Source organism: Urocitellus parryii, chromosome 3, assembly GCF_045843805.1.
Source record: "Urocitellus parryii isolate mUroPar1 chromosome 3, mUroPar1.hap1, whole genome shotgun sequence".
NCBI lineage: Eukaryota > Metazoa > Chordata > Mammalia > Rodentia > Sciuridae > Urocitellus > Urocitellus parryii.
The window spans coordinates 51661968-51681405 of NC_135533.1; the positions used below are offsets into that span (position 1 = coordinate 51661968).

Consider the following 19438-nt stretch of genomic DNA (forward strand, 5'->3'; position numbering starts at 1 on the left):
TTTGATTTGCATTTACCTTTATGATTAGTGGTGTTGAACATCTTTTCCTGTGCTTATTTATCATTTGAAAATCTTTATGTCTATTTTAAAGTTCTCTGTGTGCCCAGCTTTTAGTTTTTGTGATCAAATCCAGAGCCTTTTATCTATTTTTGAATTGTGTTGTTGTTGTTGAGTTTTAGGAATTCTATATATGTTCTGGAAATTTGTTAATAGATATATGATCTGGAAATAGTTCCCATTCTGTGAGTTATTTTTATTTTGTTAGTAGTACTTTTGGTGTACAAATTTTTAAAACTTTTATGCTGTCTAATTTGTCTATTTTTTGTTGTTAAGTTGCCTGTTGTCTTTGTTGTCATATTCAAGAAATCATTGCAAATATGAAGTTGTAAAGTTTTTGCCTTGTGAATTTTTCTAAGAATTTTGTAGTTTTAGACTTATGTATTTAAGTTATGGATGCACATTGAATTAGCTTTTAATATATGGTGTTAAATAAACATCCAACTTTGTTTTTTTTTTTTTTTTGCATGTGGATATCCAGTTTTATCAGCATCATTTACTGAGAAGATTGTTCTTTTCTCATTGATGGTATTGACATCTTGTCAATAATCATTTGACCATATATCCAACAACTTTATTTCTGAACTGTATCCCAATGAGCTGTACGTCTGTTTTACCCTATAGTTTTGGTTATTGAGCTTTGCAGTAAGTTTTGAAATCAAGAAGTATGTGTCCTCCAGCTTTTTTCTTCCTTTTTCAGTTTGTTTTGGTAATTTGTGGTCCCTTAAGATTTGATATGAATTTTATGATGAGTGTTCCTTTTCTTTTTTTAAAATTTTTATTATTAGTTGTTCAAAACATTACATAGTTCTTGACATATCATATTTCATACATTTGATTCAAGTGGGTTATGAACTCCCATTTTTTACCCCGTATACAGATTGCAGAATCACATCGGTTACACATCCACTTTTTTACATACTGCCATACTAGTGTCTGTTGTGTTCTGTTGCCTTTCCTATCCTATCCCCCCTACCCTCCCTTCCCCTCCCATCTTCTCTCTCTACCCCATCTACTGTAATTCATTTCTCTCCCTTGTTTTTTCCCCTTTCCCCTTACTTCCTCTTATATGTAATTTTGTATAACAGGGAGGGTCTCCTTCCATTTCCATGCAGTTTCCCTTCTCTCTCCCTTTCCCTCCCACCTCTCGTCCCTGTTTAATGTTAATCTTCTTCTCATGCTCTTCCTCCCTGCTCTGTTCTTAGTTGTTCTCCTTATATCAAAGAAGACATTTTGGCATTTGTTTTTTAGGGATTGGCTAGCTTCACTTAGCATAATCTGCTCTAATGCCATCCATTTCCCTGCAAATTCCATGATGTTGTCATTTTTTAGTGCAGAGTTATACTCCATTGTGTATAAATGCCACATTTTTTTTTATCCATTCATCTATTGAAAGGCATCTAGGTTGGTTCCACAGTCTAGCTATTGTGAATTGTGCTGCTATGAACATCGATGTAGCAGTATCCCTATAGTACACTCTTTTAAGATCTTCAGGGATTAGTCCGAGAAGGGGAATAGCTGGGTCAAATGGTGGTTCCATTCTCAGCTTTCCCAGGAATCTCCATACTGCTTTCCAAATTGGCCGCACCAATTTGCAGTCCCACCAGCAATGTACAAATGTACCCTTTTCCCCACATCCTCGCCAGCACTTGTTGTTGTTTGACTTCATACTTCAAACTATAGTACAGAGCAATAGTAACAAAAACAGCATGGTACTGGTACCAAAACAGGCAGGTGGACCAATGGTACAGAACAGAGGACACAGAGACCAATCCACAAAATTACAACTATCTTATATTTGATAAAGGGGCTAAAAGCATGCAATGGAGGAAGGAGAGCATCTTCAACAAATGGTGCTGGGAAAAGTGGAAATCCATATCTAACAAAATGAAACCGAATCCCTTTCTCTCGCCATACACAAAAGTTAACTCAAAATGGATCAAGGAGCTTGATATCAAATCAGAGACTCTGCATCTGATAGAAGAAAAAGTTGGCTCCGATCTACATATTGTGGTTTCAGGCTCCAAATTCCTTAATAGGACACCCATAGCACAAGAATTAATAACAAGAATCAACAAATGGGACTTACTTAAACTAAAAAGTTTTTTCTCAGCAAGAGAAACAATAAGAGAGGTAAATAGGGTGCCTACATCCTGGGAACAAATTTTTACTCCTCAAACTTCAGATAGAGCCCTAATATCCAGAGTATACAAAGAACTCAAAAAATTAAACAATAAGATAACAAATAACCCAATCAACAAATGGGCCAAGGACCTGAACAGACACTTCTCAGAGGAGGACATACAATCAATCAACAAGTACATGAAAAAATGCTCACCATCTCTAGCAGTCAGAGAAATGCAAATCAAAACCATCCTAAGATACCATCTCACTCCAGTAAGATTGGCAGCCATTATGAAGTCAAACAACAATGAGTGTTCCTTTTCTATAAAACTTGTCTGTGGAATTTTGGTAGAGATCACATGAAATCTATAAATTGTTTTGAGTAATATTGGTATTTTGACAATTAAGTCTTCTAATCCATGAACGTGAAATGTGTCTCCACTTAACATAAGTTGTCTTTAATTTCTCTTAACATATTTTTGTAGTAGTTTTTTTTTTTTTTTTTTTTTTTACTTTCTTAGTTAATTCTGAAGTATTTTCCTCTTTTTTTCTATGATTGGAAATGCAGTTCTCATTTGAATTGTTAGCAGCTGATTTTGAGTGTTGGCTTTGTATCTTTCCATTTTGTGAATTTGTTTATTAATTCTAACAGTATTTGTGGGTTTTGTAGACATACATTATGTGAGAATAGTGATATTTTATTTCTTCCTTTTCAATTTGTTTGCCTTTGATTCCTTTTCCTTGCGTAGTTTCTCTGGCTAGAATTACTAGGACAATGTGGATTGGAAATGACTCTTTGATATGATTTTTAAAGAAGAATACTTCTTAATATTTGGAACATTATATAGACTCTTTCAGTATGTTCTCTTATGGTAATATGGAGGGAACCAATAAAATACTAACCATCTCCCTGATTTTTGTCATGACTTTCAAATGAAAAGGAAATCTGGGGTTGATTTGGCTAGAAGGGTGGCTGCTGCTGGTTTGAAGCTTATATTAGCAATCTAGCTTGCTCATTTGAATAAGAAAACATTAAAAATTTTAAAAATTTTTTAGTGACAGTTTTACAGCAGACAGTACAGGGAACTCTATCAAGTTATCCTTCTTCTTCCAATCTAGTTTGCCCTACTGGCTTACGTGTGTGGTACATTTGTTGTATGGTATGTTATTATTAACTAAAGGTCTGCCTTTATTAGGTTTTCTTGATTTTCTACTAATATCTTTTTTCTCTTCCAAAATAACCACATTATATTTAGTTATCATATTGCCTTAGCCTCCTCTTGGATATGACAGTGTCTTTCCTTGTTTTTCATGACAATAGTTTTGAAGAGTGCTGGTCAGGTAGTTTTTTAGGATGGCCCCTGTTGAAATGTGTCTAATGCCTGATTTCTGTTAGGGTTCATTTGATAGTATCTGATCTGAATTTGCTTAGGCCTAGAGGTTCTTCCATTATGGTATCATGATTCTTTCATTTTTGTGGAGAACAGGCTAGCAGCTCTGCTTTCATGAGGGACTGGGGAGAGCAGACATGGCATACAACCTTAAGGAGAAGTAGAAATAGCCAGATGTCATGATGTCAAAGAGGGAGAAGGGTATTTGCATCTCATTCCAGGTGAAAAGGATGCTCTCTTGTGGTGCCTGAAGAAGCCTCTTTTAGGTTGATGATTCTCTTGCTTCTTTCTGTTATTGAGATTTGGGGCAGCAATGAAGCTGTAGGTGGTTGTATCTGGGGAGCTATTGAAAGGGTCTTTCTAGCTCAGGTGGCTGTGCTAAGGCTCTTTGTTCCTCCCTTGCTTCTTGCTGCAGAGCTTAAAGAAACCACACAACAGCAGCTATTGACCACCCAGTGAGCATTGTGGATGAGCTCTACAGATAGAGTATGGCAGAGGGCTGCAGAATTAGATGGATGTCCCTTGCCCTTGACAGATCTTGGTAGTTCTCTTGACTTGTGGCAGCCCTTACCCTATACCTTGTCATCATTAACTATTGAGATTCAAGAAATGGGGAGGGAATGGGATTTAGTGCTTGTATCTTATGTCCAGCTAGTGGTTTGCTTTGTATGGATTTCTGCTGCTGGGCTTTCAGTGCTCTCTTAGTGTGTATGTTGAGGGTGGCTGGATTAGGGATCCATAGCTTGTAGAGAAGGTGAGCATTATGGGCATACTTCAGTTACCTGATGAAAAGCACAAGAAATATTACTGTTCAAAGTGGTCTGCAATGGTGCCAACTAGCAGGCTTTGGATAGTAACCCCTCTGCATTTTACTTAGTGTATAGCATGGGACATAACCCAGTGTTTTATGGCTATTCCATGCCTATGCTTAGGAGCTCCTTATTCTCTGGACAGTAATGACATAATTTACAGAGAAATAGAAAACCATAACCACACATACACATACATACACACACACACACACACACACACACACACACACACACACACACACGCATGCACGCGCATGCGTGCATGTACTTACCTTACCCTCAACTCCCAGAAAAGTGAGCTTCACGTAGATGGCAGCGTCAGAGTACGCAGTTCCTGAAGAGGAGGTTTCTAATCAGGGAGATGCCGAGCAGAGTCTGCTGCTGTGGCCTAAAATTTACAGCTCCAAGAATCCATTCGCTGCTGCTGCTGCTAACGCATTATAAGGCATGACGAATACTAGTACCTTGTCACAGGGTATGCTTAGATCTTCACATTCTAGAATCAGGGGGTGAAGGTGTGAGCACTGTGACACTTTCCCTAGTGTTATTCTTTGCAAGCATGAGTAGGGTACAGAGAATGTTGAAAATGGTTGTCATGTCTTGATTATAGGAACTTCCCTGTTTTTTGCAATTTACAATTTAATAAGAGTATTGGTTAGAAAGAATTATGGATCTGTCCAGCATTGAAATTTTGGAAATAGTGTCCTTTGTGTACATTTGAGACACCAGAAGATTACCTTATTATTCTTCAGCTATCCTTTTGAAGGAGGAACTGTATTGATTGGCTGTATTAGCTGTTTTCCTTGGAATGGCTTAGAGGAATTTTTTCTTCCCTTTGGTTTGAAGTTAGAATAGCAGAATAAATAGCACATATTGTGTAAATCTCACCCCTTAAATATTCTATCATCCATTTTCCTTTAACACAAATGTAAGATTTTAAAGGAATAGGGAAATCATTAGCTGGGGCCTTTCTATTTTGGTCATTCTCTGCTGGTATCTTTAAGGAAAACATTCTATTACAGTGAGAATTTCTACCTGGCACTAATGTGACTAGGTTGCAATAGAAATAAGATCTAGTTTTTTTTTTTTTTTTTTTTTTAGTTACTGAACCTAAATTTTTGGTTATACCTTCTAATTAGTTCTTAGGTTCTAATCTCATGGACATACAATTTTTCTGATTGGTGTAAGGGGCTCTTTGGAGGGTCCTATACCCTTTGGTACCACCCATATCTAGATAACCAACCCTGGACCTTGGTCCTGGTGTGACCACATGTCATACCTTTTGTTACTTTTTATCTTCTATCAAGTTTTTTTTCTGCCCAGGTGATTTTTGGGTTCTGGCTCTTTGGATTTTAGCATTTTGCTTTCTTAATCTGTCATAAAGGTTATAACAGAATGGTTATGGTTATTAGAGGCTTTCTTTTTTGTTGCTGCCTCAGTTACAAATTATTCTGATGTATAGTAGACATTTTTAAAAAATTCCCTTCTCGTAATCTACTCAGTTCTTTCTCAGATCCTTCATTACTTTGCTGATCCTTGCCTGTTCCTCATACTCTTCCATTATTCATCGTGGCCAGGACCTGGGATATCCTTCCATCCTCTAGCCATAGACTGACAGTGGACGATTTGGAGCTTGGTTCCAACTGTCATCTTTCTTTTTTTTCATTTATTCTGTTTGATAGCGCTTGGCTCCTGCCACTTCCTGTTGTGCATAATTTCTCACTTGTTTTTGTTTTTTGCTTTCTTCAGATTATTTCTTAAAGCATTCTTTGTTTTTGGTTTGTGGTTGGCTGGTTCTATGGGAAAAGGTAGAGAATAGCTGTTATTGGAGGAGTCTAAGTAAATGGTTGTATTTTGTGCTAAAAGATGCTAAAAGCTCTTACTTAGGTCTTCCCTGGGCACCGAGGTTCACATCTGTAATCCCATTGACTTGTGTGGCTGAGGTAGGAGGATCACAAGGTCAAGGCCAGCCTAAGCAATTTAGCAAGACCCTGTCTCAAAAATTATGAAAAAGGAGTGGGTATATAGCTCATGATAGTGACCAGCATGGATGAAACCTGGGTTCAATTCCTAATATCTTAAAAAAAAAAAAAAAAAAAATCTTGGGCCTTCCAGGAAATAGAGAGGCCTCCTTTAAGATACTTCCCAGTGTGACATTATGGCAAAGAAGTGTCTAGCTGCTTTTGTGTCATGCATAAAAGAGAAAGGAAATTTTGCCAGTCTACTCTCACTGTGTGGCGGCTGACCCTATAGTTTGTTCAGCCACCTGGTGGTTCCTGATGGGCCCTGATTGAAGCACAGAAGAGTTTGATTTTTATTCTGCAGATGCAGTAGATAGTGACAGTGTTTGTAGTCAGCAGCTACCTTGTAGCAAAGTATTGCTTGCAAAAATACCAAACAGCCTTGAAACAACAGGGTCTGAGTATAATTGAGTGAATTGTAGACTGCTGACTGTATTATGGGTTCTGGTTGTAATCTTGTTGTGGCACTACCCCTGTTTGAATGGAATTTTATTCTGCACACATTGGGTGGAATGTTCTAATAACCTTCACAGAGGAATATTTGTGCTTTTGCCTTTCAAATATATTCTTGTAGTCCATACTCAAAAGTTAATCTTTTCTGTTAAGAGTGTGGGTACAACATTAATGATTTTGGTTTCCACAACAGAGAAGTCCATAGTAGCGCTCTGGAAAAAAGGTGGCTTAAGTAGCTGAGGAATTATCTTAGTAATTTAATGTTTCTGCCTGTGCGATTAATAGCTAAGCATCTCCTTTCCCATGCCGAGATGACAGTTCTTTTTGTCCTTTACTTGCCTTTGATTTTTTGCCTCTGTTGGGCCATTTTTTTCCTCATCTAGTGCTGGTATCTTTTTCTAATCCAACCCTTGCCTCTTCTTCTAGATTCATATTGAGATAGGGATTTTGATTTTAGTTTAAAACCTGTTTCAAGGAAAATCTTCAATAACATGTAGGGACTGGATTTCCAGTTCTTAAGCTTTGTAGATAACCACATGTCTTGGTTAGGGCAAAAGATAAAAAGGATTGACCATCTTTGTGAATGATATAGATTCTGTCTTGCTAAGAAATCATTGTAAAGTCTCCGGGAACTGATAATTATAGCAATTTTCTCTGAGTTTGCTAACGATGAAGGATGATATTAGATCTTCCCGAAATGGCTGTCGATCTTGTTTTCTGCCTATGACTATGGTGGGCCTTGCTCCTAGGTGTGTGGAGTAGACATTGAAAACCAGTGTGAATATTTTTGCCTTCTTGTCTTCAGGTGATGCAGGTTCTGAATGCTGATGCCATTGTTGTGAAGCTGAACTCTGGAGATTACAAGACCATTCACCTGTCTAGCATTCGACCACCGAGGCTGGAAGGGGAGAACACACAGGTGAGAAAATGCAAGCGCCAAGCCTCTGTGCCAAAACTAAAGGGAAGAAGCTAGAGAATCAATTAGATGGTACATATATGTGAGAATGCAAAAGGACAAGTATTTTTAAATCCCAAAAGTAGTATTTCCTGATATTCGCAGACTGGTTTCCATTGGGCAGGCCTTCACATCTTCTGAAACATTTAGGATGGACACTATTGGCTTCTCCTGAGGGGGCTTGAGAGCAATTAGGATTGGGATATATGAGATGGCAAGATAACAAGATCTGATTTTTTCTGTGAAGGAGAGGAGAAACTATCTCATCTATGTGGTAGTAGAGCTTATTTCTGCTGGTCATTTTAATTTGATAATTCCTTAAGAGTTTTGTTTTAGAAAATGGATCTTTGTGTATATATATTCTCTGGGATCACCTAAATGTTTTGCAAGTGGTAACTATAATTAGTTAACACTATTTTGTGCTACTTGTTGAATCTTTTGGCTGAATGTGTGCTTTGCTAACTAATATGTATGACTTGGGTCTGTTAGTTTTGAGATACTACACTTTGAATGAAAACTCTTAGGAGTTAGTAGTCAGCATGCAGCTTGTCAGTTTTTTTCTGTTTTAAATTTTGTAGTTATTTTCTTTCCAAGTTGTGAGAGATTGAGGATAAGGAATGAGGTTGAACATTTTCTTAGGTTTGGTACATCTGTTTTACAGACATTGTTTGCACTCCTGTTACCTCTGGTAACTACAGTATCTGTCTTCACTATTTATGGGACTAGGTCTTTGGTGAGAGCCACCAGACTCAGTATTTGGACAGTTTTCTGAAATTAAATATCGTGGTTGAAGTCAGTGCTGTTGACTCTCTCTTTTTATTTTATCCCCTTTTGTAGTTCTAAAGATGTAAAATTAGCTTTTCCAATGTTTTGCACATATACATGTCATGGTGCATTCACAAGTTGAAATTCATACCCTGTTTTCATTTATGTGAGAGTTTATAGACAGCCCATAAGAGTAAAATAAAAATATCATGATTGTCTTTTGAATCAGATCATGCATAAAAACACATCCAGGATGGGTGATTTGAATGTCTGGCCAATCAGTTCATTCTCTTTCTTTTTTCTTCATAGAGGAGACAATTTAATGCAGCAAACAGTATTGTGATAAGGTTGAGAATTTAAATGCATGAAAGCTTAGAAATGCCAAAATGAGGTTCTTTCAGTAACTGTAGCTGTGCCTCATTGCACAGAGTAAATATACATCTCCAATTTTATCAGTATTGGGAGTAGTCCACAATTCTGCATCTGTGCCCTACAGTTGGAATTCTGGTTCCCACAGCAACCACAACTTTGAAATTCTTGAACGTTAATTTTTGTGCCTGCATCATCAGCCAAAGCATTATGTTAATGTAGACTATGTAGCTGAATTTTAAGCAGTCTTAGGAGGGCAAGGGGTGGTCTTTGTAGCTTAGGTAGGGTGATTGCAGGGTTTTCAAAGAAAAACCTAACCTACTGAGAATTTTAAGTTTTTCCAGGATTTTGTTGAAGCTCCTCAGTGAGTGAAAGATGGATTTCCCTTAACCTAAAGGCTGATGAGAAGTTGTTGGAATATATTTTCTAATTTGGGCAGGACCTTGATTATATAATTTGTGTTCCCTACTGAGGTGGGTTACCTCTTTTTTCTTTTGTTTTGGTGTTCTCTCCTGAGAGCATACTCCATTTTTAAAAAGTTTGAAGTAAGGCTTAGCTATAACAGTCTATAACATACGGCTTTTGAGGGAAATAAGGAATGATTTCCATTATTTGTTCATTAGTGTACTGCAGGGTCCCATAAAAAATAAGGTAATATAATACACCTTCAGTATGATGGTGGAGGGCACCCTGGAGAACCCAGATGTGGTGGGTGGACTGGGAAGGTTTTCTAGAACAACTACTATACATTGAAGTGCTCAAGTTAGCAAGTGGGAGGGAGGGTACTTCAGGCAGCACTGTCTGGTATATCCATGAAGTGAGCCACGTAGGCCAGACTGTTTTGTTACTTAAAATTTTCCAGTAGCTTCATTTAAGAACTCTATTAACATTACCTTTCATATATTTTATTTGACTTAGCATATCCAAAATATTATCATTTCAACATTTAATGAATGTTAAAACATTAATGAGATAGTGTCCCCCCGCCCTTTTAAAAACGAAGTCTTTGAAATCTGTTGTGTATTTTATACTTGTTCCATATCTCAATTCCTTCTAGCATGTTTCAAGGACTCAAAAGCTACATAAGCATAGTGGCTACTATTGTGGACAGCACAGTTCTAGAAATTCCCAAGTTCAGCTTGTCATGGGCCGTGGAGAAAAAAGTTCCAGTTTAGGGAGAGTGCATTATCTGGGAAGGTTTCTTTGTGGAAGTGACATTTAACTCCTGAAGGATGTTTAGAACTAGCTAGATGAAAGTATGGGACAACATGACCCGGCAAGCAGCCATGACAATAATTGGGTGAATTTTGGGGACTCGAGACATATGCCCATTGTGGATGATGGTGTGTGACTGGTATGTCACCTTGTGACATGAAATTTTAGGGCCAGATCATAATATGTCCTGTAAACATCTCAGGATACTCAGGAAGGGAGAGAGAATGTGGGCCATATAATGAACTGCAAGTAATTTTGTACAACTAAATAGAATATAGTTTAACATTAGGGATTGGTAAGAAATGGACTTGGTAATGAGTCAGGGGCCATGTGTTGAAATCTTTTTATGCCAGGCCTTTTAGGTTTTGAAGAATTTTAAACCAGGGAATGGCATGTTTAGATTTAAGAACTCTTGTGTTGGTGGTTTGAATTCATAAGATATGAAAGTAATTTGCATTTGTACAAGAAGGTCATAACAGATCAAAACTGATCTGCAGCAAGGAGTTCTGGTTTTTCTTTTGATAAGCCTTCATTGACCACGACCCTGGGGGAGAATGGTGTGATGCTTGAGAACTGTGTGTGTTGTGCCAGTGCTTCCTCTTCACACTAGAGGATTCAGAGTACTTGCCTTTCTGCTTAAAGAATTTTCCAAAGCTCTTATAATTTATGAGTATAAGATTCTCCTCTAGGGGCTGGGGAGTATAGCTGAGTGGTAGAGTGCTTGCCTAGCATGTGTGAGACACCGGGATCAACCCTCCGCACCACATAAAAATAAGTACATAAAATAAAGTTATTGTGGCCATCTACAACTAAAAATGTTACAAACAAAAAGGATTCTCCTCTATGCTTAATTTAAAGTTAACAGAGATTTATAATGTGGGTGTAGGAAGAAAGATCACCTGAGATCCCAGTGTGGCTATAACCATATACATGGAAAGAGTTGGCAGTAGGCATCCCCTTGGAGTCGTGGGTTTCTGGTTTCCCTTACTGCGTCCCATCTGTTCTTGTGGCTACAAGGGGGCCCAATCAAGTGTTCAAGGCAGAGATGTTAGGGCCCAGACCTCAGACCTCTGTTAGCTCATATGGCACCTTTCTGCAAATTAGAGAAGGGTGTCCCCTCCTCCAGGGAGCCTCACATTAGGGCACTTGGTAAATGGAACGGAGGTGAATGTCAATTTCTGTTCTGTTTGTCTCTTTGGCCTGGTGCCCTCATGAAAGACATAGCTCTCTGAGAACACGTGCTTGCCCTAGTTAGGATAGGGCTGGTAGAACCTCCAAGGAAAATGTTGGAGGGTATGTTTTGGTTATTGGAAATGATGCAGAAACATAGGGTGCTTGAAGATTGTTTGGAGATAAAGATATGTGATGGATGGTGTGGATTGTGAAACAAACAATTGGGAGATTACTTTCTAATTATTGGGTGTTTTTTAGGGGTCATTGGCTTTGAAATGGAGCAAAATATAACCTGATAGCTTTTATGGTATTGGAGCATTTTCTAAACCAAAGAGCCAAGTGGGAGAGGGTGCAGATTAAGGAATTGGAGGAGATGGTAAAGAAGGGGATCTTTGGCATGATCACCCCCAAGCGCAGGCAGATGGTATGCAGAGATTCCCGCTGTGGGAAAGGCCTCCCTATGAGCTCCTAGATGAGGACCTAATGGGGCTTGCCTTTCAAGAAAGCAGTGAGGATATTCTTTTAGTTTCTCTTCCTTATGCCCTGAAAACTCTAGTAGCCTGTCATCAACTAATATAGATCTGTGAGACATCTATAAATTTGGGGGATAATAGGGCAAATTGGATTTTTCTCTTTGGCCCACAAAGACAGGTTCCTTTCTCTTAAATTATACAGGAAGACAAGGTTTTGCCCAAGGCTAACTGTATACTTCTTCTCCCCCTTTTGAGTTATTTTCTAATTGGAGCCAGAGGAAGTACTTGGACAAAACACTGATCAAAGGAGTAGTTCTCACCAGGGCACCTACTTTCCAGTTTACCTAAGATTTGCAGGTAGTTTCTGACCCTGTGTGTTGATGGAAAATATAATGGAAGAGTTCCAAGCAGGAGTGTGTGGTTATTTCCCTCAGAGGATTCTAGTGGGATGTGTCAGGTGGTGTTTATCGTTTCTAGATTACTTAGGGTGAATCCATTGTGGACTCTTGGACGTTTGCTCCTTCAGGCTGAAAGCAGTGGGGAACACTCACATGTGGTGCTCTTGTGAACCCAGACATTCATCAGGGTTTCTCTAAAGGTAGGGCTTGTTTTATCCAGTTGTTTGCCATAAAGAAATAAGTCTTGGAGAAAGGCTATGGGTTTTCTGAGCTTCTGCCTTGAAGGAGGTAGCACATTGTGCAATCTCAGGACTTCCTAGGGAGCGCTTGGCTTTGATCTGAAACTGGAAAGCCTAGTGCTCTATTGCCCAGGGCTGCTGTGGACTTTGTGTTACACTTAGAGTGTTAATGACAAAGGAAACAGCCCCTAGGCATCTGATGAAGGGGCTGACTTATTCCCCCATGAAGTCTGGTCTGGCAGTGCTATTATAGTTGGTAAAGAGATACTGAGCTGAAATTTACCTTGAAAACAGGTACATAATTTACCCAGCCCCCAGATGTTTAGTGTTGAAAGTTTGCTTTCAGCTGCAGGGCCTTTTCTCAAACTCCTTGCTCCTTTCTTCCCTTCTCTCTCTGGCTCTGTGTCTATTTCTGTGTGCCACCCCACCCCCCACCCCCCACCCCCCCAGTTGAGTTCAGTGCTCTGGGGGGTGTGGTTGTCATCTCCTCTTGCCCTGTGGGGGCCCCCCCCCCAGTCTAGTGCTATCAATGCCTATTCAGTTTCATTCACCCTGTCTTTCAGCCTCCTCCCTATGAACTCACTCAACTCACAAAGGTTCTTTCACCCCAGGGCCTCTAAATATTCAGACCTGGGCACTAAAGGACTCGATTTATTAAAGCTGCAATCTGCCCCATCTCCCTGAGTCCTTCATTTTTGGGAGTTGTCTCCTAGGCCTGGGTTTCCTGAGCAGGCAGTTGGTAGAGAGAGGAGCTGTAAGTAGGTGCATTATCAGTGATGCCCTGGGATTCTTCAGGGCTTTTTGTCAGAGGCAAGGCCGCTTAGGGTTCTGATAACTCCATTCCTTGTACAGGGCCCCAGGGTGCTTTGCCATTTAGGTACGTTTAAAAGCACTTCTCAACCTATTCCCTCTAGTTTAGATTTCTGAAAGCAAGATGACTGGTCCCTCTGGACCCTCAGGCAGAGGATGCTGCCACTGAACGCATACCAACAAAAAGCTGTGGGGTTGGAAGTCCCTAAGTAAAGTAGGGGCAAACCAATAAACCTCCTGACTGTGATCTTTCGCTTGTGACTAGAGCATAAGGCAAATAGCAAATTAGAGAGGGACTCTAGCTTGGCATTAAGGACCTTGGAGAAAAGCAAAGGCTCTTTGAAATGGATATAGCATTTCACCGGTTTCCAATGGAGAGATTTGGGGACTGCAGCAATGTGATCAAAAGACATAGAATATGTCAGAGCTGGCAGTGGCATTCTGTACCAGTTTCAGATTTGTTTGATCTGAGTATTTTTGAGACGAACACTTGAAATCTCCTTTGTTAGAAGACAGAAAAAAATTACTATTAGGAGATTATGGGTGGGTCTTTGCTCACCTATTTAAGATTTTAGAATGTGTTTGTCCTGTTTTCTAAGATTAAAATCTAAGTGCCATCACGTAAAATATCCCTGTGACCTGCTCTTCAGCTGGAGAGGTCACTGGGGCCAAGCCTGACTCCTTGTGATGAGGTCAAGACATTGGGTATCTAGATAGATAGCACTTTCCTAAAAAGTATATTCCACTGATCTTTTTAAGTGAATTTTAAACTGGAGAAGACAGCATGTGCCTATCTTGTTGCCATTTGATTTGCTTTCTTCTTCCTATTATAAATTATATTTCCTTTAGTTCTATATCCGCTTCCCATTATCTTGCTTCTCTCTTTCAAATAATTTTTGTGGGATTTTAACAATCTCCTAGTGGGTCTTGGTGGTTAATCCTCTGAACCTTGTGCATTTACCTCTTTCAATCCATCTCTCTCTTTCTTCTGTTCCTTTAATCATCACTATCACACAATTCTACATTTTTTCATTTATCTAAATCTTCCTTGTGCTGTATGTTCATATTTCTTGCCTCTTCTCAGTCCTTCGAGCTGCAGTAATTCTCTATTGTTTCTGGAATTGACGGCACCATCATATTCCTGTGACCATCTAACATCCTTGCTGTTCTAGGGCAACTGTCTTTCTTCACAGCCCCTTGAGGCCCGAGACTTCCATACACATAGTCTTTCCCTTCTCCATCACATCCTGTAAGTACTGTTTATTTATGTACACACCTACTTGCCATTGTGAAGTCTCAAGTCTGCTAAGGCCAGGAGTGGTATGGTTATATCATTGTCGTAGCCCCTTTCAGAATCTTGCAGAGGGCTGACATTGGGCATTTTTCAAGTGTTTAAAATCGAACTATCTGCTGAGGTATCAGAACTAGTTCCATATATTGCCTTTGAGTGGGCAGCCATTTTGCCACCTCACCCAAATCCACATCTCATCTCCTTGATGGCTTTAGAACGCCATTTCAGCTGGAGCCAGTGTCCTGGTGTCTAATAGTCCAAGGAGAGAGATTCTGCACTCTTGTTTTTTTCTGCTTCCGAATTGGATTGCTAGTTTTGCTGGCTTGGACACACATAGTGTTCTGTAGCACTTCCTCTTTCCCACTCCCAGTTTACTAGTTGCTGTCATTGGGTTGACTAACCCTGCCTCTCCTCATGGTGGTGTTCTTCATAATGTGTCTTCCATTAGCACAGCACAGATTGGGCTCAGTCCAACAGAGGGATTAATTTCAGGGTTTTAAGTGCCTTTGAAGATTGGTCCCCAGTTGATTTTGTTTTAGCACCTTTACTATTATTCAGGCTTTTCTGAATATCTTCCTTTCATAGTAGTTTGTGTATTTTGATTCGTTGAAGTGTTTATGTGGACTTTTTTACTTAGGGCTATATGTTTTTTCCCCTCCTGTGGTCGACCTTGTTGGTTGTCAGATTATTTCTTTGCTGGAACTAATTTTAAAATCAATTAGAGAGCTTTCCCTTCATCTTTCTCTCTTTATTTATGAGATACTGATTGCAGAGCTACCTACACTGTGTTTAGATAAATTACCTTTTTAAAAAATTTTTACTTTGCATAACATTTATATTCAAGGCAAGTTTAGTGCAGTCAGCCAGTGCTTTGCATTTTTTTGCAGGCCAGGGCTGTAGGTTTCATTCCTTGGTGGGCTAATTAGCTTTGGACTGGGAGAATTTTGTTCAGTTCAAAAACCACACATTTAAGTTCCTCATGTATTATAGGCCCTTATGGTTCTGGGAACTTATTTTTATTAGTAAGGTGTTTATAGATTTAGGGACTAATGTCTGATCCTGACCAGCGGGTGTTGAGGTCAGCAGGTGAACTTTAGATGGGATGATGGATTATGGACAAGACAGCATTGGTTCATGCTACTGTTTCAGCAAAGGCTTTTCAGAACTCAGACTAGAAGGGGAAGCTGAAGGACACAGATGCTTGCTTTTTTCCCTAGCAAATGACAGGCCTATTGCTTAGGCATATTTTTGATGTCACTTTTCATTTCAGCCTTTCTTTGAAAATCTGAGGCCAATTTATGGATTGTTCACATTCTTACAGTCCTTAATCTATCCTGTACTGTATACCTGCCTGTTTTGGGCTGTAGATGTCTTTGCCTGGTTCAGTATCTTACTGGTGGCAAATGGGTATGGTACTATTTCTAATAGAGATTCTAAGTAGAATCTCTGTGCAGTGTGGCTTGAAGACATTTTCTGGAGACTTTGTTTTCCCTATCTTTTCATTTCTCTGCTATAATATAATTAGTTTTGTAATTCCCCTCATCTTTGTTTCACTGTATTGGCCCTGAGTGAGACTAAAGAATATACCCTTTATGTGGGGGAATCTGTTGCATTTTTGGGTTTAGATGTTGGCTGCCAGAATTTGGTGGCTTCTGCTGAACTGATGATTCTGGAGACATCCACATTGGATGCCTATAGTTTCTAATTTCTGCCTTTAAATATCCTCCCCGCCCCCCTTCTGCCTTTTTCCCTCTCCTCTACTCAGTTTAATTTTTCTGGGTCAAGTAAATTTCTCATTTCTTCTGATCTGTTGCTATCTAGCTGCCTAGCACATAGTTGATACTTGAGTATTTGTTATATAATGTCTCACTGCATTCTCATTGGCCAGCTTTATTCCTTGTTCATAACTTTAAGGGTGCAGGATGGGCAGGGTACACTTGGTGGTCTGATTCTTCCACTGGACTGTTCCCTGGACATTTTTCTCATCATTACCAGCAAGACTGGGATGAAGTCTGGACTCTCATTTTATAAGGTGAGCTGCAATTAGGAAACAGCCACATTCTTATTCATATGGAGCTCCCTTTAGCATCTGCTTCTCCAGCTGGAGGGGCTTGTTTTAGACTGACAAGCTTGCAAGAGCTGTAGGTGGAGCTGTGTGGAGGGCTGCTGATGTGCCACGTGCCTAGGGCTCCCTTTTCAGCCACTGCTTCCTCAGGCTCTGGCTTGAGGCCCAGCCCCTGTGGATGTGGTGCCTGCCCTGTTCTTATTGGACCCTCTTTACCTTTTACTGCAGCTGCTGCTGCGAGGGAGTGCACTGTGTTCTGCATGGCAGAATTGGCAGACAGTGCCATTTGCTGGTCTGGCCATTGGGACATCCAAAATTATTAGGCCAGTTTGTACTTTAAGAAGAGAGAGACTTGACATCACTCAAAGCAGCTTATTCTATTCATTTCTTCTTCCTTATGAAGAGGAAAGAAGTTATCCCAGTGCTTTGCTATTCCTTTCAGTGTATATTAAGCCACCAGCTCAGGATTTTTCTCAGGAAAATATCTAAAGTTCCTTGCTGCCACATGAGCCAGGTTTGAGCCCTACTCTGGTTTGTCTTAGCAGTTTGCTCAGGGTGGCCGCCTCCTTGCTTTTAAATTTTGTGGCCTCACTCCTCTTTCTCTTACCCACTTCTAGTCCTCTTACAAAAGTTACTGGTTCCTTCAACCTGGACACTCCTGTTTGCATACCAAGTTATGGTTCTTTAGGACCGGGTAATAGCAGAATTCAGGGAGATGTAGGCTCCTTGGTTGAGAAGCCATCAAGCTCTTTCAGTTTGTAACAACGTTTGGGCCCATTGTTATGAGTCTATATCTACCAGGTATTGCAGGACAGTCATTGGGCTATTGAAGAGATAATGTCTCAATCCTGAAAGATTTACTTTAGTCCCATGGGACCCCATATTGTCGATGGAAGCTGACAGACTGAAAATTCAGAGTAATAAAATCCCACATCCTTTCATATCGCACCTGTGTCACCTAGTAAGAAAAGAAGACTGAAAGCTGAAGCTGATTGTGCTCAAGTGTCTCTCGTTGTCTAGGAATATACTCAAATGGGCTCTGGTGGGACCATGCTCTCTTCATGCCCTTGTGTCCACCTCAGAGCTGGTGAATTGGGAGATTTGTGGCCCCATTCTGCCTTCCTTTCCCCACTTCATGATTCTCAAAAGTTTTCTTTTTTGCTTTGTGTTTTGATTTGCAAATATTTCTGACTTGTGAGAGTCTAGATATGTGCTCTTGCTACTTTTGTTTTCTTTTAGATTTATTTGAATCCCCTTCCCTATCCTGCTCTGTGACTCCTTGTACTTCTACCTTCCCTCCTGGAGTACAGAGGGAGTTTGTAAACATTGATTTGAATTAGGGTCATTCCTGGCCAACACAATTTGGTCATTCTGTTTCTTGTTACTGTAGACCTTACAAAGGAGCTTATTGCTATCCTGTCTCTCCCTTGTTTTGTGTTGCTCTTAAAATCTTTTTGTGCTGCATTTTGGATGCTGTGTGAGTCTGCAAATGAATGAGTGCTTAGTATTGTTGAAATTGACTGTTGCCCTTTAGCGGTCTTGCTGTGGGTTCAGCTAGAAAGAGTGGCATCTTGAACCTGAATTCACTACTTAAAACAAGGACAAAACTACGTTGTTCTCTCTAGTTTTATTGAACAACATCATTTAGTCTGTTTATTAAATGCAGCCATGTTCTCAAAAACTATATTTATCTAACTTAAGACCAATATCCTTCTGAACCTGGAATATCTCATATCAATTGATGTCTCAATTGGTAAAATCTCTAAATCTGTATCTCAAATTTCAAAGATACTGATTTGAAGAAGTCCCCCTCACCATTGCTGGGGAGTCTTGCCTTTAAACGAGTCAGCATGGGTGGCAGGGCTTTCTCATTCTGGCTTGTTTGGGATGTCAAGTTTCAGTCTTGGTGTTTATCATTAATGGCGAGAGGTTCAAAACTCCTCTCTTTGAGAGACTGCCAGATTTACTTCCTTGGTGCTGTGGGAGGAAGCAGGCCTTCAACAATTGCCTCTCCAGATACATTTTTTGGTTTCTTCTTCCCTTGTCAGGATTAATACAAGAGACTGAGAAAGTTAGTTAGTTCTATTTCCCTTTTTCGCTGTTGACTCTTTTTTTCCTAATTGTAATGTGCTGGTCTGGTTACTTCAGGGATATGAAGCCTCTCATGGTAGTAGAGGTAACTGATCTTCTTAATTCAGCATGAGACTTGGAGTACATAAAATCATCAGGAAACAGTTTTGATTCCCATATACATACTTACATACAGTTGGCCTTTTGTATCCAAGGGTTCCATGAATTGGAATTTTTTTTTTTGAGAAAAAAATTTGTGTGTTTATTAGAAATGTATAGGCTTTTTCCTTCTTCTTCCCCCGCCCCCTTCTTTCTGTTGGGATGTTGAATATCGAATCTCAGGTTCTTGTACATGCTAGACCAGTGCTTTACCACTGAGCTATATCTCTAGCCCCAGACTTTTTTCTTCTTCTTCTTCTTCTTCTTCTTCTTCTTCTTCTTCTTCCCCCATGTCATTTATTCCTTGAGCAATGGGAATGCAAATACAATGCCATTTTTGTATAAGGGGTTTGAGCATCTGGAGACTTTTTTATCTGTAGGGAGGTCCTGGAACCAGTCGTTTGTGGATAAACTGAGGGATCTTTTAGCATCAAGAACTGACTTGAAGTTCTGAAGCTGGAGAATGAGGACTATTTCTGGCTATTTTTGGCTCCTATTTGACCTTGGTATATCTCTCTTTTACCTCTGTCCCTTTCCCTGCTAGGAAAATGATGCTCATATGTACACTTCTGAGGTATCCCCTAATGCCAGGTTCTAC

The 19438-nt window shown here is 39.7% G+C and overlaps 1 protein-coding gene across 1 annotated transcript in view; it reads left to right on the forward strand.

Annotated features, from left to right (window-relative positions):
- The window catches only part of Snd1 (staphylococcal nuclease and tudor domain containing 1), a 412495-nt gene that overhangs the window by 59773 nt on the left and 333284 nt on the right, over nucleotides 1–19438 (forward strand). The window contains exon 10 of the mRNA XM_026411666.2: nucleotides 7664–7777. Within this exon, the coding sequence (XP_026267451.1) occupies nucleotides 7664–7777 (114 nt within the window). The remainder of the gene's footprint in view (nucleotides 1–7663; nucleotides 7778–19438) is intronic.